At 37.5% G+C, this 25,903-nt stretch overlaps 1 protein-coding gene across 3 annotated transcripts; it reads right to left on the reverse strand.

Moving 5' to 3' along the window:
* Positions 1–570: 570 nt before the first annotated feature.
* ak8 (adenylate kinase 8) lies at positions 571–25,855 on the reverse strand. Of its 3 annotated transcripts, none has more exons than XM_077240835.1 (14): positions 25,812–25,855; positions 25,323–25,483; positions 25,157–25,241; positions 24,769–24,818; positions 24,237–24,344; positions 23,052–23,117; positions 18,741–18,822; positions 18,507–18,578; positions 16,171–16,374; positions 13,423–13,554; positions 12,900–12,989; positions 9,384–9,525; positions 1,793–1,873; positions 571–1,680 (listed from the first exon to the last, which is right to left on the reverse strand). In XM_077240835.1, exons 2-14 carry the CDS (start codon positions 25,404–25,406, stop codon positions 1,464–1,466), a joined length of 1,413 nt encoding a protein of 470 aa, XP_077096950.1. In that variant the 5' UTR covers positions 25,407–25,483; positions 25,812–25,855; the 3' UTR covers positions 571–1,463. The 3 variants fall into 3 exon arrangements, with proteins under 3 accessions (XP_077096950.1, XP_077096948.1, XP_077096949.1); XM_077240833.1 differs by having other exon boundaries at positions 23,052–23,120; positions 25,812–25,853; XM_077240834.1 differs by having other exon boundaries at positions 23,052–23,120; positions 25,323–25,442; positions 25,812–25,850.
* Positions 25,856–25,903: the final 48 nt, after the last annotated feature.

A 25,903-nucleotide genomic window follows, 5' to 3' on the forward strand; every position in this document is an offset into this window, starting at 1 on the left:
GTTTGGGTGCCACAGAACCAGAGAGAGCTCAGGGAATACTTTCTCATTTAGACGCATTTAATTTTTGAAGCCTCCTCTTCCTTTAGATATACACTGCCCTTGTGTTTACATATTCAGAGGAGATGCATATTCTGGACCTCATCTGCTATAATTAAGTCAGTGTCTGCCTGTCATAGCATACTATCTGAGCGGAATTTGAAAATCTGCCTGTTAACATGTTTTGCTAACCAGTGTACTTAATTCCTTTCCTCCCTGTGGGAAACATCAAGTGACCTCAAAGAAAGGAAGAGAGAAGGAGAGGGAATTTAATAATCAAAGCAGCATCGACTGGTTTCTTGAGGATGAGACCACTGAGGTGGGACTAATACTGCCCACCACAAAAGCTCTGGCCGCTCTGCTTTTTCGTGGTCGAATTAGCAGGTGCCATGCACTCCCATGAACTCACACACAGTCAGACGGCAAGAATGACTACATCAGTTGGGTAATGTATTTTTCTATGATGTATTTGGAGACATGTCAGTGTTCATTAAAATATAAGATATAACTATGACCAAGAAAAGAGAACAAAAGTCAAATTTAAAAGATATTTATTAAGTAGCCTTTCAGATGTACAAATGACAGGAGAAAAATAAAAGCACAACAAACAGATCTAGAATTTGCATCTAAGCTGTGTATGCTTGAAGGGATACTCCATCCAAAAATAAAAATTCTCAAATGTATATGACTAACTTTCTTCTGTGGAACACAAACAGAGATTTAAAAGCAAGCTGATGAGTCCCTCAAAGTTGATGGCTCAAAAACCATGCAAAACTTACACAACGGTAATCCATACAATGGCAGAGGATGAATCAATGTCTTCTGAAGCAAAACGATATGTGTGTGTAAAAAACTACTATTCTAAACTTTTACACTATAAATCATTGAGTACGGTCAACTGTCATATGAGTTCATGCTTGACACAAATGCCAGCATGCTGTAAACCATGATGTAAGTGCATTGTGAAACTCAGGAAGTGATGTCTTCTGTGTTTCCACATGGTTTCTTGAGTTTTACAATGTGCTGGTGTTATGCCAAGCATTGACAGTTGGCCAGAAGCGATGGTTTATAGCGTAAAAAGTTTTAAATATTAGTATTTTTCTTACATACCTATCGTTTCACTTCAGAAGACATTGATTTATCCACTGGGGTCGTATGCATTACAGTCGTGTTTGTTTTTGAAACGTCAACTTTGAGGGACCCATTCACTTGCATTATATGGCCTCAGAGAGAGTGATTCTTTTTCTAAAAATCTCCATATTTGGTCCACAGAAGAAAGTCATATACATCTGGGAAGGCATGAGGGTGTGTAAATTGTGAGAGAATTTAAATTTTTAGGTGGAGTATCCCTGGAGGTGTATCCCCTTAACAGTGTTTAAAGAGGATTAGCCCTCATTTGTTTCTCGGTTAGAAAGGACTTTGGGTAGTCAGCCCACGAGCCTACTCTCCAGTGACTCAAACACGGTGTGTGGGTCCTGGTCAGCATTGATATACACTGCCTGTGGGTAAAAGGCCTGCAGGTCCACTGCATGGCTCCAGTACTCCTTAAGCCTTTTTAGCAGCCGTGCCTCTGAATTCCTCGGGTCAAACCGAAGCCGGGCCTGCACTTCTGGATCAGGGGCGGGTTTATACACGGTGTGATACCTGCAGAGTTCAAACGCAACATTCAGAATGCATTTATGCTTTTAGTTGAACCTGAAGGAATGGTTTCTTTACATACAAATTTACAATTTTCTAACCAGAAGGTCCTTCTCACCATTCTCCAGTCACAGGATCCACACTCCTAAGTGTTACCCTCTCGATAGCAATGTCATCAGTCATCTCCAGGAAGAAGACCCTAGAGGGGACAGAGGCAGAGATCATGTGGAAGTCTGTCATGATATCTGTTAGTCTCTCAAATTGCCTGAGTAAAGATATTGCTTGGTAAAAATATTATATACCACACAGCACACACACAAAAGGCACCATGGTCTAATGAAGATACAATTTCATTAAAATATAATGAAATACAGAAACTCACAAATAAGGGAACTGGATCCATTAGAAAGAAAGAGAAAGAGAGAGAGAGAGAGAGAGAGAGAGAGAGAGAGAGAGAGATGGGGGGGGGGGGGGGTGATTTGCGATCAGTGTAGTCCAATAATAGAACAATGACTCTTAGGAGTCTGTTATTTTAAATGAATCAAAAAATTATTTAATCAGTATAATCTGACTCCCAAATAAATGACATTTTTTGTTTTTAGAAAATCAACCAGTCTTTGCTTAACTAACCGTGAGACCAGTCATATAGTTAAAGATAAGCATTATGCATTTTTTCAGTGGTATTGTATAAAATTAATAAATGCAATATTCTACAAAAACAGCCAAAAGAGTGGTAATAAAAGGTTTGTGAAAACATACACTATTTTTCAAAGGATTGGCATCAATAAGACTTATTTCTTTGTAAGAAATTAAATACATCTATTCAGCATTAAATGGATCAAAAGTGCCAGTAAAGACTTTTATAATGTTACAAAATATTTTTATTTCAAATAAATTCAGTTCCTTTAAACATTCTATTCATCAAAGAATCCGGAAAAAGTGCACCACGATTTCCACAAAATAATAAGCAGCACTACTGCTTTAATAATAAGAAGAAATGTTTCTTTAGCAGCAAATCAATAATTTAGCTTGACAATTTAGCTTTGCCATCACAGAAATATATTACATTTTTAAAATATATGAAATAGAAAACAGTTATTTTAAATTGTAATATTTCACAATATTATTCACAATATACACATAAATTAATCACATAAATGCAGCCTTGTTGAGCTTAAAAGACTTCAACCTTATTTCAAAAACATGAAAAAAAACTTTCAAACCCCAAACATTTGAACAGCAGCGTACCTTTAGCAGAACCATAATTGTAAGAGCAACTGGAATCGTCATGATTCTCAAAATGTCTTCAGAAATCATAACATGTCATGCGAAAACCATATCAATTCATTATTCTATTACATATAGACTCCATCTAGCATTCAAAGAGAAATCATCATAATGCACTGGTATTAGAGCTAAATAAATGATGAAGAAAATAATGGAAAACAGGGATACTCTCCTGGGTCATGAGAGGACTTCAACAGAGGAATGTTAGGGTTTCTACCCAGGGGTCATTGTGTTTTGACATTGTCCAGACACAAAGTGGGCCTAATGGTGTGGTCAAGTGGGGGGGTTTACATGCCAGTCTCATCCCATATGATTTAATCCAAGCCTCCAGAGGACAGTCCGGAACCTCACAGCCTCGTCCACATTATTTAATCTTTAGCCACCTAAACATTTTACACCGACTGAGATTGTAGTGAGATGTGATTTGGATTAATTCAAGCTATAGATAAAGACATGTACATCATGTGGCCTCGTTTTCCACCAAAAGGGGTTGAGAAACTAAGGAAAGAGGAAGAAAGAGATCTAAGTTGGTGCTTTTGATAAAATATTTAAATGTCTTTGTGTTCCTGGCTCTCAGTACCACTGTGAACCACGGGGCCATCTGAAATGGACAAAGGAGACATGGTGCTTTAACTGACTATTAGTCTGGACTGAAAATGCTAGATATTTGAAGTGTTTAAGAGCCATAATAATGTGTGTGTGTGTGTGTGTGTGTGTGTGTGTGTGTGTGTGTGTGTGTGTGTGTGTGTGTGTGTGTGTAGGTTTAATCATTTCAGAAAAAGGTTTCTCTCAATTTTTAATGAATATTTGTCTTAAAAAAGAAATAATAACTACTCTGCAAAGCTATTAGAATTAATATTTATGCTTCCTCATGAAATATTTATAAATCTGGAGGAGCAAAAGGATGGTGCGTTGTGTCTGGGGCTGGAGGATGGGAGGGTGGGGGCTTGTGTTCCTCTTTCTTCTCATTCCCCCCACTTTTTAGCTGTACAAGATGAATTGATTTACATTAGATGTTTGTTACATGACAGCATGAGATCCTCTAACAAATGACTGACTAAAACAAGGCAGATAACAAGAGCCCGACAGTCCTCAGCTGCTACAAATAATCCTAAATCGCACTAGTCTTAGCATATCCTACCGTCAGTACGTGTGTGTGTGCGCGAATGTAGTTTCTATTCTTCCACTGGTATACGGTATACATTAAGTAGATGGTGGTAACCTTTGACCCGTTTGTTCTTCAGTTGACTCGCTTAGCTAAAGTGATCCAAGAAGGTCTCTGACTATCCGATCTCTCGGAGCGCTGCTGCTCCCATCGGCCCCTCTGCCACCCTTTCTATCTCTCCAAATTAAGAAATTAATGAGGGAAAGATTCTTTACAGGTGGCCACGGCAATGTTTACCACTGATTAAATTGTAATGCTGCCCCTGCTGTATAATTGATAAGCCAATCAGAGGAAGTGTTGCTTGATTTGATGGGGAGCGGACACATGAAATACATTTTACTAATAGAGAGCATGAGCAAACGAGAGAGAGAAAGAGAGAGAGAGAGAGAGAGAGAGAGAGAGAGAGAGAGAGAGAGAGAGAGAGAGAGAGAGAGAGAGAGAGAGAGAGAGAGAGAGAGAGAGAGAGAGAGAGAGAGAGAGAGAGAGAAGGTAAATGGGCCAAACTCTTAGATTACATGGCTAATTGCTCTTCTTTATCTACCTGTCACAGGTAGCCATGCATATTTCAGAGCTTCCAAAGACTCTGATTGTTTGCAAGTGTGTCAAGGCTGTAAGAGGCTGATGACTAGCCAAACTGGAGAGTAGTTAAAGACTGGTAGGAGGGGTGGGAGTGAGACCAGCGAAACTAACGAAGTAAAAATGACCTGCTGTACAGTCTGAGAATGATCATGTATGAGTGGTTTGGACATGGGTCCAAAGAGAAGCTCAGGTATTATGCTACCTTTTCATGAAAGTGAAAATGAATAAGGGCGGTCAAACTTTATGACAAAATAAGCACCATAAAATTGGTCCATATGGGCTATGTTCTATATTTCAGGTCTTTTGAAGTCAAACAATAATTTTGTGAAACAGACAAAAGAGTTGAATTCAAGAACCGGATCAGTTCGATTCATGAATGAATCATTGAGACCTGTTTATTGAACTGGATCAAATGATTCACTGAATGGATTTGAATTAAAAGAATGATTCTTTCATGAATCAGACATTCCTATTCCCTCATGACTAGGGCAGATGTCAAGATTCGCAAAGGATAACAAATTGTTCACGGAAATCTACTGTGCAGCTTCAGAAGTTTTGAAATATAGCTGTAAAGACCCATTTATAATACTTCTATGGTACTTTTTATCATTTCAATTTCATTATATGAAACAAAGTGGCCAATATATTTACCTAAAAAGTCATACAAGTTTGGAATGATGACAGAATTGTAATCTTTTGAAATTAATCTGTATCCCTTAAACCAGTGGTTCTCAACCAGGCCTCAGCAAACTTCCAAGGGGGGCTCAAGAATTAAATGAATTAAAATTATTTGAAATAAGAGACATTTTAAATAGCTTAACTACTGTAATTAGCCTAATTTCAAAATTGTATGTTCTAGAGCTGGAAATCTTATAACTCCATGGGCATTTTTAATGATGAATATACATTTTTATAGTTATTTTCAAAAAATTGGTAGTAAAAATAATATATATTTTTTTAGAAATCCAGTAAATCACAAATCTTCAGGAAAAATCTACAAAAAAGGCCTTCAAATATAGTAAAAAAGGTTGAATACCACTGCCTCAAACTTTGCTGTACATAACAATAGATAATTACTTTAGATTTCCTTCTTAACAAAGTGTCAATGGCTAACTGTGACTGATCAGCTTTTGAAAGAGGATAGGATGATTGCGGCATGAGAAACCAGAGCAAAGGCATCTTCATTTATCTGATGAGGTAACTTCATTAGCGAGCGTCCTTTTTCCTTTTCTTCTTCTTTCGTCTTTCATGGATCAGGTAACTTCCTTTACATGACAAAAGACTATGCCACTAACTGGAACAGACAGCCACTACTCTGGATCACCTGCAACTACAACTTCAGCAAGGCAAAGAGGTCATTTCTGTATGTATATTTAAACAACACAAAGCAAAATACAATAAAACCAGAGCAGGTTTTATTCTGGGTTAGAGATCGCAAACAAAAACTGGACCAATCAGTGAGCAAAGTGATACATGTCTGATGCAATAAAGCCACTGCCCCAATATCTCTGGCTTCAAATTAAAGCAGTTTATAGTGACAAAATGACATATCTTTTGCTGCTAATTATTTATATACATATATTTATATGAATTGACAAATAATACTGAACTTTGCATTTAAATTAATATAATTATGTACATAAAGCTTTTAAACTGATTAAGCTTACATGTTTCCTTTTTAGCTCTTTTTGAGCCTATATAAATTCTTATTATTTAAATTCAGTTGATTCAATAGCATTGATAGAGTCGGATATATTCTTTCAGCTACCTTATCAAACTTTCGCTGCAGCAGCAGTGGTTATTCATGCCTTAAAATGCATTTATAATTCATAATATATTTCATAACGATCTCTTAATCTTCATCAGAGAAGTGAATTGCACCTGCTCTCTCTTGAGAAGTCAATCAAACTGATGCTCTACATGTTCCGTGTGATTGGCTGTTCGCTGCACGTCACACTTTCAAGGTGCTCGCGCTCCACAATTAATCACAAACTCTGGATCGAACCCTGAGTTGACCGAGAATGTTTATATCGAGCGTTGTGAGCCAACCGAACCGGATCTAAACCAGGTTGGATTTGAATGGTATTGTCAACTTTAAACCTACTCTGAAACTGCTACTTCATGCAACAGGCCTCTGGAGTCACACAAACAACATCGTCTTGGCACTTATCGCAGGCAGCGACTCTCGGTTAATGGAGCCCTTTCAGGAAATGGGTAAAGGGATCCACTCTGTCCCCTCTCTCTTCTGCCAGTGACACCTATTAAATGCCCATGCCCTGGCACTGCTCCAGGAGGAGCTGACTTATTCATCCTCACTAAAGCCTGGTAACCAGAGAGCTGTTAATTAATAAAGCTGTCAGGTACAGCGCCGCCATCGGGCCATCATCAGCCCATCTGAAACATTATCTCCCCATTGTTTCAGGGCCAGGCTAACCGCGGGCCTTCGAATCAATTACGCTAATGCTATGTAAATGAGGTCTCCTATCATTAGCCCAAACAACAGGGGCTGTTAATGGAGGAAATAAGGCCTTGCTATGCTGAAGCAACGAGGGAAGTGGACACCATGTCTGCTTGTTGACATCTGGGATCAAATCTTAATAGCAGAGAGCTTATAAAAACGTAGTAGATAGGGTGAGAAATCATGATTAGAAACAGCAGGACAGGAGACCAGGTTGAAAAGGGGTCCCTGCAGTGAACAAGTAGATTTTTACTAATGTTACTGCCAGTGTTGGGTGTAACGCATCATTACTTACGTAAACAGATTACTTTTTTTCAAGTAACTGGTAAAATAACAGATTACTTTTAAAATCCCACTGTGGTGAAAATCAAACTTTTAATGTTGTTTATATGTCTATATGGTGTTTTTAATATGCTTTAAGACAAACCATGTCCAAATTCAAAAGTCAACCCCATTGCTGACTATTTTCTCCTTAAAACTGCAGTGTATCAAACTGACCCTCTCAAAAAACGCGGTTTGAAATCGCTGGTGTTTCTGACGTCACAAACTACCTTGAAACCAATCACGTCAATGAGTGGATCTTTGAGCTGTTATGAGTGAATGGAGGCGGGGCTATTTTGCATATTCATAGAACCGCGTAGACAAATGAGGCAAGGGTGTAGAGTTACATTCAAGCTATTCTAAGGCAATGTATTTTAAGGACATTTTTTTTAAATATGTCATTTTGGTGATCAAAGCTAGTTTTAAGGGATATAATTATTGACTACAGGGGGATTTAAATTTACAACAAAATATCTGATTTACTTTTTCAAATAAGTAAAGCAAGTTACTTTGTTTTCTCGTTTATTGACTGAACTCATATTGAGAGAAATGGTGAGTAAATTGATGGTTATTGTAGTTCTAGGCTAAATGTCAGTATTTACTCATCTCACTGGCAAAAAAAACTATTCAGAAATCTAAATCAGAATACTAAGCAAACCTCCAATAACTAAATATGTTAAATAAAACAAATATTTTATGCATTTATTCTCACTTTATTGACCAATGTACTTGCTGCTGACCTTCGATGATTCAGTTAAACAGAAAGGATTGTTTGAGCTGCGCCCTCTACTGTACACACATGAATTTGCATTTCCTTCAGCCTTATTATTTACATTTTGACCAAAATATAGATCTTAAAATAAAGAACATTTGCCCCAAAATAAAACTTTTTTGTTATAAAAAAAAACAAAACAAGCCCAGCCCAGGTGAGAAAAAGTAAGGCAAAAGTAATGTAACGCATTACTTTTCTTTAAAAGTAAAGCAATTAGTTACTTTTTAAGTGAGTAATGCAATATTGAATTGCATAACTTTTCAAAGTAACTTTTCCCAACACTGGTTACTGCACAGATTTGTGCTCCTGCTCTTGTTTCTGTGTCAAAGGAGACAGAATTGGGACACATTATTTTCACTGATGACCTAACCCTCAAAGTGAGCTCTCTGATGAGGGGACACACACAGAGGACAGGTTGTACAATCTAAGTGCCATCAGATCCTCCAGGGCAGTTGAGTTAAGGGTAATCTGAGAGGGCAATCTGAGCCCTGCAGTTACACTCACTATTTAGGATAGCTGAGGAGATGCAAATCACAAATAATAACCAGAAAATTCACAGTGCAGTTTATAAAATTCTCCAATGTTTTGTTTTCATTAGCTAAACACCAAGGTTTACATCTCTGTCTGTCCCTGGTCTGAAGTGTTTGCCAGGTCAATGAATGGGAATACAGTGGATAGATGATGCATAGGTTGAAATCGATACAGGAATGGAAAGATGAATTGAATGTAAAAAAAGTGGTTCTCAAAGTATGCACACCCCCTTGCTCTCAAATATAGTGCACTTCCTTAATTTCAAATATGCCATGCATGCCCATTGTGATACATACAACCATTAAAAAGTTGGTAAAAACTTTTATTCAGCAAAGACTGAACATTGTAATTGTAACAATAATTACATTGTTATGAAAAAGTTATATTTCAAATAAATGCTGCTCTTTTGAACTTTCTATTTCAAAAGATATTTATCAAAGGATACACAAGAAAAAAAAAAAGAGAACCACGGGAATAAATCATTGTGATAATAGTTTAGATCCCTGTGCAGCCATATACCTTTTATGGCATGGCAGTTAACATGCTGAGTTTCAACATTTATAGACATTTAAATCAGTTTATAGTGACTGATATACCTGTTTGGTAGGAAATTAGACTCTTGGAGTTTTTCTGCCTGCTCCACATCTTGAGGAAATCCATGGAGCACCCAGCCTCGTGTGGTACAGTCCATCCTGCTCAGTCTCTCTGTAAGGATCCGCAGGACTATACTGGATGGCACTGTATGGATTAAACATAAATACAGCGATATTACGATACAGTTACCATCTATTTATACATTTGTTGTGTTTTTTCCTAATTACATGACAGAAATACAACAATGCAAACAACAGAAGAGAAACCTCATTAAGGCAAACTTCGAGAACCAAGAGGTTCAGACTCCTGAAAATCAACTTGCTGTGTCCTTTGAAAGACACTCGTCCTATATACTGTAAACACGGTGTTCAGAGGGGGTTACCCCACGAGACACGCACACAAACACACCTGCTTAGCATTTTGTTTGAAATACTGTATACGTTCCTCCCTGTAGGACGTGAGATCACAGTGTTATAGATCTAACGGACGCGAGAAAGGCCTTTCATTTGTTTACTTTTTTCCAGGTACTGAGAAGACGACTTTATAGATAAAGAAAAAAACAGTACGAGAACTTTTTGAAATATGAAAGTTGTTGATATAGGATGCCGTTTTAAGAGTTTTAAATCCCAAATAAACAGTAAATTTGATCTGATTGGAAAACACATGGGCAGAGGCGGAAAGAAAAGGAAATGAATATTTCACTTAAACTGTGTGGAGGCCATCTAGAGCGCTGGAGCGCCCCATTAAGAGGATTAAATTAAAGGAGATGGTCTGAGCAGAACTGAAACAACATCATCTCCATACAAAGCATCAGTGATCTCATCATCAAGCGGTATTGTCAAGGACGTGCCTTTTGTTTGTATCTGTATCAAATCAAGGCGGTTTATTCAGATGTGAGGTGATAAATAATTAGCAGACACGGTGTCATTTAAATTCATGTATGTACATTTTGTCTTTTGAAGATATTTCACGGGTCCCTCTCAAAATACAAAAGCACTCAACTGCTGGCTGACAGGCAACACGAGCGAATTGTTTAAGGGGATGATGGCACCTCTTAAAACTGACGGACAGTGCGGTAGAGAAGGGTAGCGTTTGTAATGCAGCGGGAAGACTAATGAGAGTGGTGGAGGACAAACAAATAATGAGGGTAAAGAGAAAATAGAACAGCATTCTTTAAGGAACGCAAGCTGGCACCCAGGGGGGTCCCTGCAGCTGGTGAAAAATTAAAGTCGACGGTTTCAAACTGTCCAATTTCCACATCAAACACACACAGCCTCTTGCCTATCTCTGCAGCCTTGCTTCAAACATCAGCCAGCCTGGAGAGGCTTCCTCTTCTTTCTTTCTTTCCTCTTCTTCACTTCTGCAAAGAATATATTTTTTTTTTTTTTGGTTTGCTTAATAATCCGACTTCTCAAATCCCAGAAGCACTGTACTGGTTACACTAGCCACCATCTCTCCATCACCTAATTATACCCCTGTGAGGCCATTAATCAACTTGTAAATTATTTAGGCAAGCTCTCTGCCTCAAATACTTAGTCGCAGGAAAAGGGGGAGAAAAGCAAAGGGGGAGAGAGAGAGAAGGCACAAAAATCCCCCTCTCCCAGGATACCGAAGCCCTGTTCAACAAGGCAATGAAATACGAGCTAACAAAACATTTACATAGCATTTCTTATGCACACATTGCTACTTCAACAAACACGCAACATGAATTCACGAACACAAGTTGCACGTGACAGATACTGCTAGAGCTGAAAATATACTTAACATGCTCTGACAGATATGACAATCACATTGGGTGTGCATGTGTACTTATTGGAGGTAGATGGATCATTAAAAAAATTTAATAATAAAAGTTGACATTATTTACACAGAATTCCATGATTAAGTATGAGTTGGTATGAATTTATTACTTTATAATAACTTTCATTAATAAATCACAAACATTGTATCACTTTAATAGAGAATAGAGAATTAATAGAGAATTCATGTACAAATATTTGCTCTACTATGAATGTTAAAGAAATATATGTTTCAAAGTTTTAATGTAATGTCGAAATGTGTTTCAATGTACATGAACAAAGGATCTGTTTTAATAATGTTAGTTACGGTTATCCATAAATTATAATATGATATAATAACTGCAGCTGTTTTCTTCTTGTTAAACAATCTGTTTTCTATAATGCGCAATGTAAATATACTTTTATATTATATTACATTACATTACTTTGCATTACATTATATTATATTATATTATATTATTACATTGATAATGAAAGTTTTCCCAGAGTATTATGCAAGCTTTTAATTTAAGTCAAGATCTCTTTGTAAGTGTGAGGCAACTGGTAAAACAACATCTGTCTGAATTCAGATTCAATTCTCAAACCCACCCAAAACTGAATATTCATTTTCTTTCAGTAAAGGCTAATGTTGTTTGGACCCCACTGACTTTTGTGTTACACAGAAGGTAAAAAGTCAGGTTTGAACCACCATGAGCTTAAGGTGAGTAAATGATGACAGAAGTTAATTTTTGGGTAAACTATTGATTTAAGGCTAAATATGTGAAATAAAGACATGACATGGTGCTTATCTAGGCGATGCAAGTTTGAATTGGGCTTGTGTCATTCCCAGTCCCAATCTCCATCTTCTCCCCATTTTTTAATGTCTTCTCTGTACTATCCCTATCAATGAAAACGCTAAAGATTTATTTAAAACAAACAAACAAACACACACACACACAGACACACACACACACACACACACACACACACACACACACACACACACACACACACACACACACACACACACACACACACACACACACAAATGCACGCTTACATTCTGTGCTTTGCATCCCTTGAGAATCTTTATTAAATTAATGAAAACTTGCTCAAGGCGAGTGACTTGGGCCAGAGCGGTGATAAAGGTAGTGATTGGCAGTCCCAATGGCTGAATGCATTCTCTGAGGGGTGGGACTATATATATTTACTTATGGTCTCTGAGGGATTTAGAACAGAGAGGTGTTGGGCAGACAAAGAGCGTGTGAGATGAGAAGGGAATAACAATGATGAGGATGAATGAAAGGTCACAGAAAGTCAAGACAACTAGAGCATTATGGTGTGTTCTAACTATATATAAAAAATGGTTGTCTTACAGTAGATACAAAACCTATAGGGTAAGAAGCCAGCAAGTACTGTGATTTTGTTTAGACATCCGGAAAGTAACCAAACATTTCTGCAAAATTATCCACATTAATGTGATAATCATTTGCACTACAATTATCATAAACCAATATCATATATGTGTGAATATGTGAAAATATCACAACATCTTCACTGCCCGGATTATTCTGACTATGAGGAATGTGTGTGTATGTGTGTGTGTGTGTGTGGGGGGGGGGGTCCAATTATCTGGTCAAAAGCAGGAAACAGATCTCTAAATCTTACAGACTGGGGTTTGACTTGTTCTGTGTGATTGACCCATTTGGCAGTAGGTATAGAGGAGGTAAGGAGACATACCTTGCTGTTCTGACTCCAGGTAGGGTTTAATGAGCTCCCCCATATGGTTCTCATCAGCTGACACAGCCTTCAGAAACTCACCACAACAAACTACAGCAACAGAGATATGGGAAAGAACAGAAGAAAGTAATAAACAATAATAATAATACTTTTTACTCACTCTCAAGTTGTTCTAAACCCTTGCACTGTTATCTTTTTCCTTGCATCCAGATTGAAAAATGGTGCATTGTTTTTGGTGTTTTTGTGTTCATTTTGGAGCTTGAACACTATAAACTGTCAATGTATGGAAAGAGCTTCGTAATGATTCTTTAAAAATGGCTACTTATGTGTTCTACAGAAAAAAAAGAGCATAGTGGTTTGAATCATCAAGAGCGGGACTTTTACATAATAGGATAATACATTTTACATTTCGGGTAAACTACCATTTTTAACTATGTTGAACCTTGCAGATGAGAAAGAGTACAGGTGAAAAGTGACAGTATTCAATATGAATTAACAGAAGAAGAGTTGAGGAGGACCTTACTGTTGACAATGCCGTATTTCTGAGCAATTAATTTTGCCTGAAGACTCTTTCCTGAACCTGGGGGTCCAAACAGTAGGATTCTGGGAGTGTAGGATGAGGCAGAGTGACGTGGAGTACGGACATAGTTCAGCACTGCAGTATAAATACAGAATAGCCATAAAGTGAATGAGAAATTTTTTGTGATGCGTAACAAAGTGGAGCAATGCTTAGATAAATACATTTTCAGTCAATAAATGAGACCTATTAAAATCTATTGTTCAAGCTGAAATTTAAATGTAACTATAAGTACCACTACAAATGCATTAAAGATACACATGTAGATACACACAAGATACAAATGTGGAGTCTTTTTTTTATGTTTTTGTTTTTAATGAAAAGCCTCTCAACAAGGCTGCATTTATTTAACCAAAATACAGCAAGAACAGCAATATTATAAAAAGTTATTAAATTACATTTTTTCTATTTGAACATAATTAAAAATTAGATTTTTTTCCTGTGATGGCTTTGAAATTCAATTCTGAATTTTCATCAGCCATTACTCAGTCTTCAGTGTCACATGATCCTTCAATAATTATTATAATATGCTGATTTGGTGCTCAAGAAACATTTATTAATACTATTATTATTATTATTATTATTAATATTATCATCAATATTGAACTCAGTTGTGCTGCTTAATATTATATACATCTTTTTTTCAGGATTCTTTGAAGAATAGAAAGTTAAAAAGAACAGCATTTGAAATGACCCAAAAAAACTTTTTGTTGCATAATGCATTAGAAAACCTTTTTGTTAGTGCAATCAAACAACACAGATTAAATGTAATTTTCTTCAACCCTATGTTCACATTCTACCATACTTTAATACAAAACAACACAATGCAGGCACAGGTAGACTATATTGAATGTTTAATGGAGTAAGACAATAGAGCACATTTGTGAGGCTGGTGACAGCCCATTCGCTCAGATCATAAACAGAGATTGCCACTAAACTGAATATAAAGCCACTTGATTAATTAATCATCAGAGGCTTCCTTTCATGTCCACGGGGGCATTTGCTTGTAGTGTGACATCCACATCGAAGCCATCTGTTTGCAGTTGGGTTTCACTCACAACAATGCTGTTTGTCTGGAACCTGCGCTGAGCCGCCATTCTAATGTGCAATGATTAACAACAGCCTAATCATAACTAATGAGTTCCTCTCATCAAGCCCTTTATGCTGCTAATTGTTATACAACAACATGATAAATGCTTAATATGCGAAACATGTTAATGCGCTAAAAGGCTAAGTCAGGGGGAAACTAGCAACGTTGCAATCAAACCGCATGCTGAATTAGCACTAAACAAGATTTAAGATGACAGCCTTATTGCTGTTTGCTCCTCAGTATGGGTTTATGAATGTTTTATGGCAGAGTTTATCTCAAATATTTATTTAATGTCCTCCATTTAGGCATAACAAGAAAATAAGGTGCAGTTAAATTAAGATTAGGCATAATGGCACACCGTCCTACAGTATACAATTTACAAATCAAGTCTACAGAGCAAAACCATTAGGCTGGAGGATCGCTTTCTTGATAGGTAACTCAACATAGCATTTTGGCTTTAATACTAATTTGCCATGAGACTAAATGAGCCTTTATTTCCCCCCAGATGAGCCACATTTCAATGAGAGAGTGAGAAATGGACAGAAACCAGTCCAAAATTGGATCTGACTTTCTCCCAGCTCATGTTTATGTAGCTTGAGCTGGCAAAATATTGTAAAAGTGATAGACAGAGGTCAGTTTATAACATCTCTAAAAATGCTGCCCATAATATACAATGACTGGCTATCAGTTCCATGTATACTCATTCCTATGATAAATATGCATCTTTATAATAAAAAACTGGTGTGAATTTCACAAAATGCTGCTAACCTGCCTAATGCTACAGTCAAAGTGATGTATGCAAAGAGCGGTTTAAATATTCACTGCCTAGCTCTACCTCATGACTAAAGGAAGGGAAGTGACAAAATTATTTTGTCAAGTTGAGCGATATAATATTTAGACAGGTTGGATTCAGATGGTTTTAATGTAATTGGCGAGGACCGCTCATCCCTGCCCAGGTTCTCATGGGATAGTCTGTGCCTGCAGAGCTGCCTGAGGCAACCTCCTCAACTGGAAGAGTCCCTGACAAGCAGGTCAATCACAGCCTCTGAATGCAGCCGCTTCACTACTGACCTCCGACCAATAGGGGCGGTAGATGTCTGTTCATCGCAGTAGGTGATATTAGTAGAAATGTTTGAAAAGCTCTAAATGTAACTCAGTGACCTACCTACCTAAGTCTAACCTGCACACATTTTTAGAAATGCAGCCTATTTTTTTAATTCAAATGGCTTGATTAAATGAGCACCCAATGTAAAATACCACCTAAGGTCAGTTTTATACCTAATAAAGAAGAAGATTTGTAAACACTAATTTAAAGTGATAGTTCAGCCAAAAATGTAAATGCTGTCATCGTTTATTCACTTATTTGTCGTTCCAAACCTGTATGACTTTTTTAGAACATAAAGGAAGATTTGAGAAAAGTCTATTACAATAGCAGTCAATGGCCACTAAGACAGTTTGGCTACCAAGATTCTTCAAAATATATTATTTTGTGTTCCGTAAAAGAAAAACATGCAGTTTTGGGACAACATGAGGGGTGGTAGAATTATTCATTTTTGGTAGAAGTATCCCTTTAATGCAGATGGACGGCACTGGTACAAGTTTACCTTGAGAGTAAACGTCTACATGGGGCTGGTCAGCATTGATGGTCTTCAGGCAGCTATGGTAGGTGCGCCTCAGAGAATGAGCTTCTGTGTGGTATTTCTGCAGCTTTTTGGCTATAAGATCAGCTGACATCAGTGTCATGGGTGTTTCTAAACGCTGTGCAACCTCTTCACTTTCAGGCCACATGAAGGTGACGTGATATACATCTAAGACATGGAAAGAAAACATGTGGGAAAGGTCATCAGATATGATTTATACTCCATGATATATGTGCTGAGGTAAAAGTATTTGAGGGTAATATATATATATATATATATATATATATATATATATATATATATATATATATATATATATATATATATATATATATATATACAGGTCCTTCTCAAAAAATTAGCATATTGTGATAAAGTTCATTATTTTCCATAATGTAATGATAAAAATTAAACATTCATATATTTTAGATTCATTGCACACCAACTGAAATATTTCAGGTCTTTGGTTGTTTTAATACTGATGATTTTGGCATACAGCTCATGAAAACCCAAAATTCTCAAAAAATTAGCATAACATGAAAAGGGTCTCTAAACGAGCTATTAACCTAATCATCTGAATCAACTAATTAACTCTAAACACCTGCAAAAGAATCCTGAGGCTTTTAAAAACTCCCAGCCTGTGTCATTACTCAAAACCGCAATCATGGGTAAGACTGCCGACCTGACTGCTGTCCAGAAGGCCATCATTGACACCATCAAGCAAGAGGGTAAGACACAGAAAGAAATTTCTGAACAAATAGGCTGTTCCCAGAGTGCTGTATCAAGGCACCTCAGTGGGAAGTCTGTGGGAAGGAAAAAGTGTGGCAAAAAACGCTGCACAACGAGAAGAGGTGACCGGACCCTGAGGAAGATTATGGAGAAGGACCGATTCCAGACCTTGGGGGCCCTTCGGAAGCAGTGGACTGAGTCTGGAGTAGAAACATCCAGAGCCACCGTGCACATGCGTGTGCAGGAAATGGGCTACAGGTGCCGCATTCCCCAGGTCAAGCCACTTTTGAACCAGAAACAGCGGCAGAAGCGCCTGACCTGGGCTACAGAGAAGCAGCACTGGACTGTTGCTCAGTGGTCCAAAGTACTTTTTTCGGATGAAAGCAAATTTTGCATGTCATTCGGAAATCAAGGTGCCAGAGTCTGGAGGAAGACTGGGGAGAAGGAAATGCCAAAATGCCTGAAGTCCAGTGTCAAGTACCTACAGTCAGTGATGGTCTGGGGTGCCGTGTCAGCTGCTGGTGTTGGTCCACTGTGTTTTATCAAGGGCAGGGCCAATGCAGCTAGCTATCAGGAGATTTTGGAGCACTTCATGCTTCCATCTGCTGAAAAGCTTTATGGAGATGAAGATTTCATTTTTCAGCACGACCTGGCACCTGCTCACAGTGCCAAAACCAGTGGTAAATGGTTTACTGACCATGGTATTACTGTGCTCAATTGGCCTGCCAACTCTCCTGACCTGAACCCCATAGAGAATCTGTGGGATATTGTGAAGAGAAAGTTGAGAGACGCAAGACCCAACACTCTGGATGAGCTTAAGGCCGCTATCGTAGCATCCTGGGCCTCCATTACACCTCAGCAGTGCCACAGGCTGATTGCCTCCATGCGACGCCGCATTGAAGCAGTCATTTCTGCAAAAGGATTCCTGACCAAGTATTGAGTGCATAACTGAACATAATTATTTGAAGGTTGACTTTTTTTGTATTAAAAACACTTCTTTTATTGGTCGGATGAAATATGCTAATTGTTTGAGATAGGAATCTTGGGTTTTCATGAGCTGTATGCCAAAATCATCACTATTAAAACAATAAAAGACCTGAAATATTTCAGTTGGTGTGCAAAGAATCTAAAATATTTGAAAGTTTAATTTTTATCATTACATTATGGAAAATAATGAGCTTTATCACAATATGCTTATATTTTGAGAAGGACCTGTATATATTTAAAAAAAAAAACGTTTTCCAAAGCATCTAAAGCATCTATTTTGACAGCGAATGTCCTGAAAAAGATTCATAAACATGGATCATAAATAGACAAAAGGGAAAATGGCAATTATGTGGAAATGGTGCATCACACCATCATAAATCTGCTGGGAGCTCTGGCTTTTGTTCATTACAGCTGGGCTTTCTGAAACCCTGAGGACACATAGGCCCGATTTGGATTCGGCAAACAAGTGGAGGAGCACTGTCAAAGTCCACAGATATGCATTCTAACAATTGTGCATATAAGCTGCCTGTCTCGCAGTCCCACTCTCTGAACTAAGAAATGTGTAATGATCATACAGACATTACCTCCTGAGACAGGGTCTATCCTCTTGCCCGAGCTCCTTTCAATCAGAACGACATCAGGAGCTTCCAGCATGACTGCGAGGAAAGAGTTAAAAGAAAACTAGAGTTTGACACATTCTCTGGGGAGTGATAGTGAGTCCCAGAGAGATATTTGGTCAGTCTCATTATCGAGTCCTGATTCAAATCTCTTGTTTTTCAGTTGGGAAAAACAAAGTGTTTGGACAACATGCCACTAACCAACATGATCTGGGGTGATGCCTGCTTCTTGTAGACATAGTGCCTCTTCTTGCGTCTTGGGAATGGCTTCCAAAACCCAGCCCTGGAAATGCATGTTATGCACACTTGAAAAGGTACAAACAATTTGCTTTAAACAATAATACAACTCTCTGATGACACATAAGCCCATTTCACACAGCGTGTTGATCCCGGGAAATTGCCAGAACGCCTTCTGTGTGAACGCAAACACGACCCGGGATTGATGCCGCGTAATGCGCTAGTTTATGATTGAATAAGAGGAAAAAAATGCACAAGCGTGGTTTCTTGAGAGAGAAATCGCAGCTCATAAGCAAACTATAGACGCTGCTGAGACATTACATGTCACATCGATGCCACGTGTCTTTACGGGATTTTTACGGGTTGTGTGTGAACACACTCTCTGATTCTGGAAAATCACTGGCAGTGTGAAAGAACCAAAATCAAACGAACCCGGGTCAAATTATCCGTGTATTTTCCGGAATCTCTGTGTGAAAGGGGCTATAGAGTCCAACTTTGCTAGTGATAGATAGACAATGCCGACACATTCTGCTATTAACACAGCTGAAACCTTGCATTTTGTCTTAAATAAACACCCACACAATTCTCCTGTTTACATTTCTATAAATGCACTTGCTTTTCCCCATGGTCAGCTACTGTGCTTAAATTGTTGTTTAAAATAGTTTTCATATAAGCAAAACAATATCCTGCATGGAAAAATACTTTAAAAAACAGTAATAGGCTTTGAATGAATAATTGCATATGAATAATTCATTTAAATTGCTGCCCTGTACCAGTGTAAATAATGAATGTATAAATTGTTGTATGAATAAGGAGTAAAACTGGTCCATATGGGGTCTCATGCAGGGAGGCAAATGGAGGGTTAAATCCATAAAAACCTTGAAAATGTGCCTAATTCTCCAGCTCCTCTCCACACTTCTCACTTAGCAATAAAAATAACATAAGAAGAAAGGAAATGCATGCATATCATTCATTAGCTACAAATCCATAAAAAAAATCCTCCTCTCTAATAGTCTCCTAAATCCCAAGGCTTGCTGTGCAATGGTGCGGTAAAATAAAGAACAGTCAAAGAAACCATCTCCCAAAAGTGCTTGTTAGGGGCCAACTTATTACTGCAGTGAATAATCTTAAAATAAATAAATATATGCAAGAAACATTTATAGATCTAAGTATTATCAGAGGAGCTGTGGGTTTTTGCTGCTGAGTTTCGAGTGTCTGTTTGATATCAGCCTTTGTTTTTTCAGGCTTTGATCTTTAACGGCAAACCTATCCTTTGCTTCACCTGATCTCAGCGCGCAAGTTTCCTCCCACTTACTTTCCCATTAAGCATTTGATTGCCTCTGTGGCTGGGAAGCCCATGAGCAGGGCCTGACGCACAGAATGCATGAAAGGCCTCTAGCCTACACAATCTAACTGCCATGAATATAGGGAAAATACAGAAAATACAGGGTGGATGTTGAGCAAACTCCATCCTCTTCAATGACAAATGTCAGCAGTGTGGTGTCTGTTCAGTTTGTTGATGTGCAGCATTACTAGAAGAGCATGATGAAATAACAGTTATTACAGAAATCAGGTAAAGAGCAGATTATATACCAATATGCATCTGTATGTTCAGAGGCTTGACAAGGAAAACCTTGATGAGTCCAAACTTGCTTTAGTCGAACTACAGTACACACATATGCTCTATGCACACACATACATCTGAACACAGCCCCACTGCGACTTGCTCCATTCCGTTTCATCCCCACATCAAAAGGGGCCGTGGTGCAGTAGCAGCGGGCTCAGACAGAGACCCCAGGACTGGAACATCTGCAGTGAGGCCAGCTATCACAGGAGGGACATGCGTGGAGCAGATGTCACCAGCCAGCCCAACAGCAGGCAAGGCAGGGGAGCAGAAGCAGCGCCCCGACATGTCACTCACAGACCCCAACACACAGCTCCCCCACACAACAGACAGACAATATGGCAGCAGTGGCGGCTGCAAAACACTGCACTTGACTTTAACAATTAGATCTCAATTAGCTGTCCACTTATCTACTAACTACTGATTCGCTTTAATGTTGCTCTTAAAATAAAACAAAATTAACAAATAATAAATGGAACTGAGCCCGGGTCAAGAAATTCTTTTAACTTGATGTGACATCTTTAACACAGCATTCATAATGCAAAACACTGAAGAAACAGTTAGACATGTTACAACACTCAAAGCGAAAAAATTGAGTGTGTGTCTATATAGAAAAGCAATTAAAAAACTGCTAAAAACTAGTACAATTAATGTGCACATACATATTATGTACACTACAGTTTAAGTTTAGGGTCAGTAAGTTAAGTCAGGAAGGGTGCAATAAACTGATCAAAAGTGACAGTAAGCTATGTTATAAATGATTTCTATTGCAAACAAATGCTTTTATTAAATTACATTTTAAAATATATTAAAACAGAAAACAGTTATTTTAAATTGTAATGATATTTCACAATATCACTGTTTTACAGAATTTTTGTTTAAATAAAATAAAAATGCAGTTTTGCTGAGCATAAGATATTTCTTTCAAAATATTTCCAAATACCCAACCCAAACTTTTGAATCATATTGTACAATTGCCTTAAATCTTTTATTGCTGTTCAATTGAACCATATGATTATATCTTAAAATAAAATGTCAGGTAAAACAACTCCGTAAAGCATTGTTTGCATCGTGTGCTCTCAAAAAGTTATGAATATTTCATTTCCAAACTTTCCTTTAGATTCCTCCTTTCTCCCTCAAAATAGAATTACAGACACTATGCAAATTCAAACAGCATAACTTTATTTGGAAGCCTCATTAGGGATCCAGATGACTGTGACATGCACCCCATGATCTTTCTTTCTTTCCTTCCTTCTTTTTTTCTCATTTACTTAAGGGTCCATCTTTTTTTTCCAGGACTGAAAGGCACTCATTAAATTGACATTTTACTTTAAATCGCTATTCATTACCTATGCTCCCTATCCTGATTTTCCACAAGAGTACAAGTCTAAAGTTTTACAAACAGCAGCCTCATGAGAGAACGAGAGAGAAAGAATTAAGACAGCTTGAGAAGCAGTGACAGGCGGAGATGAACTAGATGACCTAGATTAGGCATGATTAACATTCATTGTTGCTTAATTTGGAAAAACAGGTAGACAAGCATACACACACACACACACACACACACACACACACACACACACACACACACACACACACACACACACACACACACACACACACGCGCGCAGGCATCAGTGGCAGAGCAATTAAGCTTAGCTGTCCGGGCTCCAGTGGTGATGTGACATGTCAATCATTCCATTCTTTGGCCCATTTAAGTGTGTGCGAAGCAAAAGACCATGAGATGAAGGCTCCTTATGGTGAGCCAGAGATGCTTTGTCAGTTGTCTAAATCTACAGAGGAAAAACTCTACCTCAATCCTCTGCTCATATGCAGATCAGTCAGGATGGAAAATAATTAAATAACCAGATAAATACTATCAGACAGTTTGCCTGAAGGGATAAACATCCATTACTAGATTCAAAGGAGTCGCTAATCACAAACTACTGAGATTAAAAGGTGAAAGTTAAAGGATGCCAAACGGAAAAAGTTTCACGATGGGATTCTTGGCTGAGTAAAGCCATTTGCGGAGTTTAGTGAGGCATAAAAGGAGGTGCTTTTTTGGAGTCGGATGATTTACATATTCCTCCGTGCAGCTGCACAGAAGAAACTGACACTTCAGAAAAAGACACGATCAGGGAGTCCGTGATTGATTGTGTGATTTGACAGAAAGATGAAAGGAGGAATCAAAAGGTGTGAGATCTAAGAGTAAACATGAACGGACACCTCAGCGGTGAGGTTCTTAAGTGGCATTAGTGCTGAGATCACATGTAACTGGCAGCCGGTGAGGGGCCTGCTGGTGATGAAAGGTTTTCTCAGAGAACTCTCACCAGCAGTCTAGCATTCCCCGAGACCCATCCCAGCAGTCCTCAAGGGAGGCGGAGAAACACACGTCTAATTATCTATCTTAGAAGGTTGAGTGTAGATAAAGAAAAAAATATGACAAATTATTTGGGCATCACGCTTGTAAACATTACACGCAGTTCAAAACGTGGAGGTTACGTGCAAGTTCAGGATGAATATATGTTTCTCTCACTGGGTTGTTTCAATGTTCACGTTTTAGACAGGTTGAGTAAAACACGCAGTGTTCATTTTTCTAAATTAATTACAAAATACATAAAAGTATATAAAAAGAAAAAGCAAGTCCTTACCCGTCGAACACAGTCGGGTTTTGAAAGGCGTTGCTGAATCAACTGGCTCCAGACGTCTTTGGGGATCTTCTATCAGACCAACATTACCGACAATAAATCGCAGTGAGTAAATGATTTAATCAAATTCAATTATTAAACCAAACAAACAATATATATACATATATAAATTAAAATAAATAAATATTAATTAAATGAATGAATGACAATTCTGTATATTAATACAATACAATAATAAATATTTGAAATTAAAACAGCTCTGTACTGACGGCTGTCCAGTCAGATCATCAAATGATAATAAATAACTGACTTCTGTCATTTGCATTTTGATCAGACCAGCATTAACAATAAATCACAGAGGATAAATTGTTTTAATCAAATTTAATAATTTCAAAAAATATTAATGGTAATAATAAATAGTAATGAATTTAAATCAATATAATATAATATAACATAATATAATAGTCAAATAGAAATTTAGAACAACTGTCATTTGTGTCTCTAACATTACCTTCTAAACCTACCTGAGATATATCTGTTCTCTACTAAATGACTGTCCACCAAAACAATCCAATTATTATTAAACAAACACATTCAAATATGCTGTTGAATCTCTAATTATTTATGACATCCTCTGCTGCTTTCATCTCTCTGTCCTTTGTGAATTTTGTGAAAATGATAATAATTGGAATCTTTTGGATCGTTCTATTTTAAACTCAAGGCCATGGCGAGTTTAAGTGAGAGGATAATTAGAATAATTAAACCACTGGGAGGCACTTTTCCTAAGCACATCTCTCTCTTTTCTTTTAATTCTATTCAACTCCTGATTTATCGACTAACTAGCCTGCATTGCATTTGCATGATCAGACTTCAGACAAAATCAGTTCTATGTCTTTACAATACCACAGAGACCGCAATTACCGGCATCCAGAGAGTGTTAGCAAATGCTGACAACATTACCTTTCGTACTTCCTACATCTAAAATGAATATAATGATCAAGGCATTCCAGACTACTTTTCCTTAAATATACTTTGCAATTAAGTAGTATACTACACACAAATACATGCAGACTTACGTGTTCTAGGCCTGCTAAAAAGGCTAATTTAGTCATAAAACTCTATGGGAAACCTAATAGAAGTAGGCTATATGTGTTTTCAAGAGAAAGGACTGAGAAAGAGAGACCCTACCTGTTTTTTGTCTTGATACTGTGCAGTTCTGGTCAGGTCACTGTCATCCTTTAAGATATCACTAAAAGTCAAGTGAACAGCCTGTGTGTGCTCACACAACTTTTTAGCCTGCGGCAAGACAAAAGAGGACAATCTGAAGCAGGATATAAAATGTAGAAACACTGACAAAAATGAAAATATTCAGTAGTGCATGATGTGCTCCAGTAATTCTGTACAGATGAGTGAAGCAGTATTGGAATATCTGAGGCCTGACGGTGTAACTATGATGAATATCTTATTTTATTTAACTCTGATGAAACTCTGACATGACAGGCCTATTTATAAATAAACTTCAAGACTGAAGAAAGCACAAGCACAAAATTACAGACAAAAAACAAATACATGCTGAGTTATTTACAGTGAGCACGACACTTACTGTATGTCACCTTAAAATATAAACAAGAAAAATATACACTTGAATTGTTTAATTGTAGCTTAAAACAAAGTTCAATTAATTTATCTACTCAATCAATTTGTACTTAAAATGACTTACTATGGTTCTTTTCCCGGATGCTGGAGGACCCAATAATATGATTCTTGGCACTGAAACAAGTTTATTTGTTAAAATCAATAATCTGTCCTCAATACATTATTGATGCATGATGACATTGATAGTTAGCTAAGTCTAATAATGCATTTCTATGTGTTTAAAAAAGCAGGCAGTCACTCTATAATTATTATAACTGTCTTTTTTATCTAAACAATGTTAACAAGTTGGCTATCTGCTGCTCCTTCAACATCTTATATGAAATTATATACAAGAGCGCCATCTTGTGGTATGGAATATATTTTTGTAAAAATGTTTTGCTTTTAGAAGATAATTAAACAATAAATACAAAAATGGTAAGGATTTATCACAAGTATAATTACAAAAATCTTACCATGAGCACTGTCCCTTTTCAGCAAGTTAATCAGGTATTGAATAGGGTCATCTGGTTTGTCCACCATCAAATTTCTCAGTAGTGTCTGCAAATTAGTAATTTATTTGAGTGAAATTGCCTTAATGATCATAAACCTGTAAAACATTGTCTAGTAAAATGTCTATACCTGGACCAGATGAAATATGTCATGTTTCTCTGCATAAATGGCCATCTCAGGGGGGATTCTGAGGGGTCTTACAGTTGCATCCATCACTGCAGTATAGGCTACACTTTTTACAGTCTATGGCTACACCACACGACACAGAAAGTAACCAAAGGCTTGAAAATCTGTAAATAACAGTTTTTTTAAAGTACCTCGGTTCACAAAAAGATAACATTAAGTAGTTCACCCAAAAGTTACCCTCAAGTCCCTCAACTCTTATTCAATTGATTAAGTAGAGTTAAACAGACAAACTGTAGGTTTTCGGATTGACCTTTCAAAGTCAAACAGAACAAATGACTGAATATAGGTTTTCTGATGCAGCTTTGCTCTTTGCTTTAAAAAAATGGAAATTAAGGAATGTTACGGAAACTACGTAGGTAACGTTACTTGATTTAAAAGAACAAGATGCAGTTTACTGTTATGATCGAGAAAAACATTTGACGTTAACGTTACCTTGAAATGTAGTTGTTGTTGATAGTTCGCTGTGCGCACGCGTTTGTTAATGTTTGTTGCCATTGGTAACTTGGTCAGCCAATCGCCATCTC

The sequence above is a fragment of the Siphateles boraxobius genome, unplaced genomic scaffold (genome assembly GCF_051911475.1).
Source record: "Siphateles boraxobius isolate OS27281-9 unplaced genomic scaffold, OSU_SipBor_1 24, whole genome shotgun sequence".
Taxonomy (NCBI): Eukaryota; Metazoa; Chordata; class Actinopteri; order Cypriniformes; family Leuciscidae; genus Siphateles; species Siphateles boraxobius.

Coding starts and splice junctions, on each gene's coding strand:
- ak8 (XM_077240833.1), bottom strand. CDS start 25,406: ATGGATGCAACTGTAAGACCCCTCAGAATCCCCCCTGAGATGGCCATT. Junction 23,121..24,236: donor AGTATCAAGACAAAAAACAG/GTAGGGTCTCTC, acceptor TTGGTCTGATAG/AAGATCCCCAAAGACGTCTG. Junction 1,874..9,383: donor TCTAATTTCCTACCAAACAG/GTATATCAGTCA, acceptor TGTCCCCTCTAG/GGTCTTCTTCCTGGAGATGA.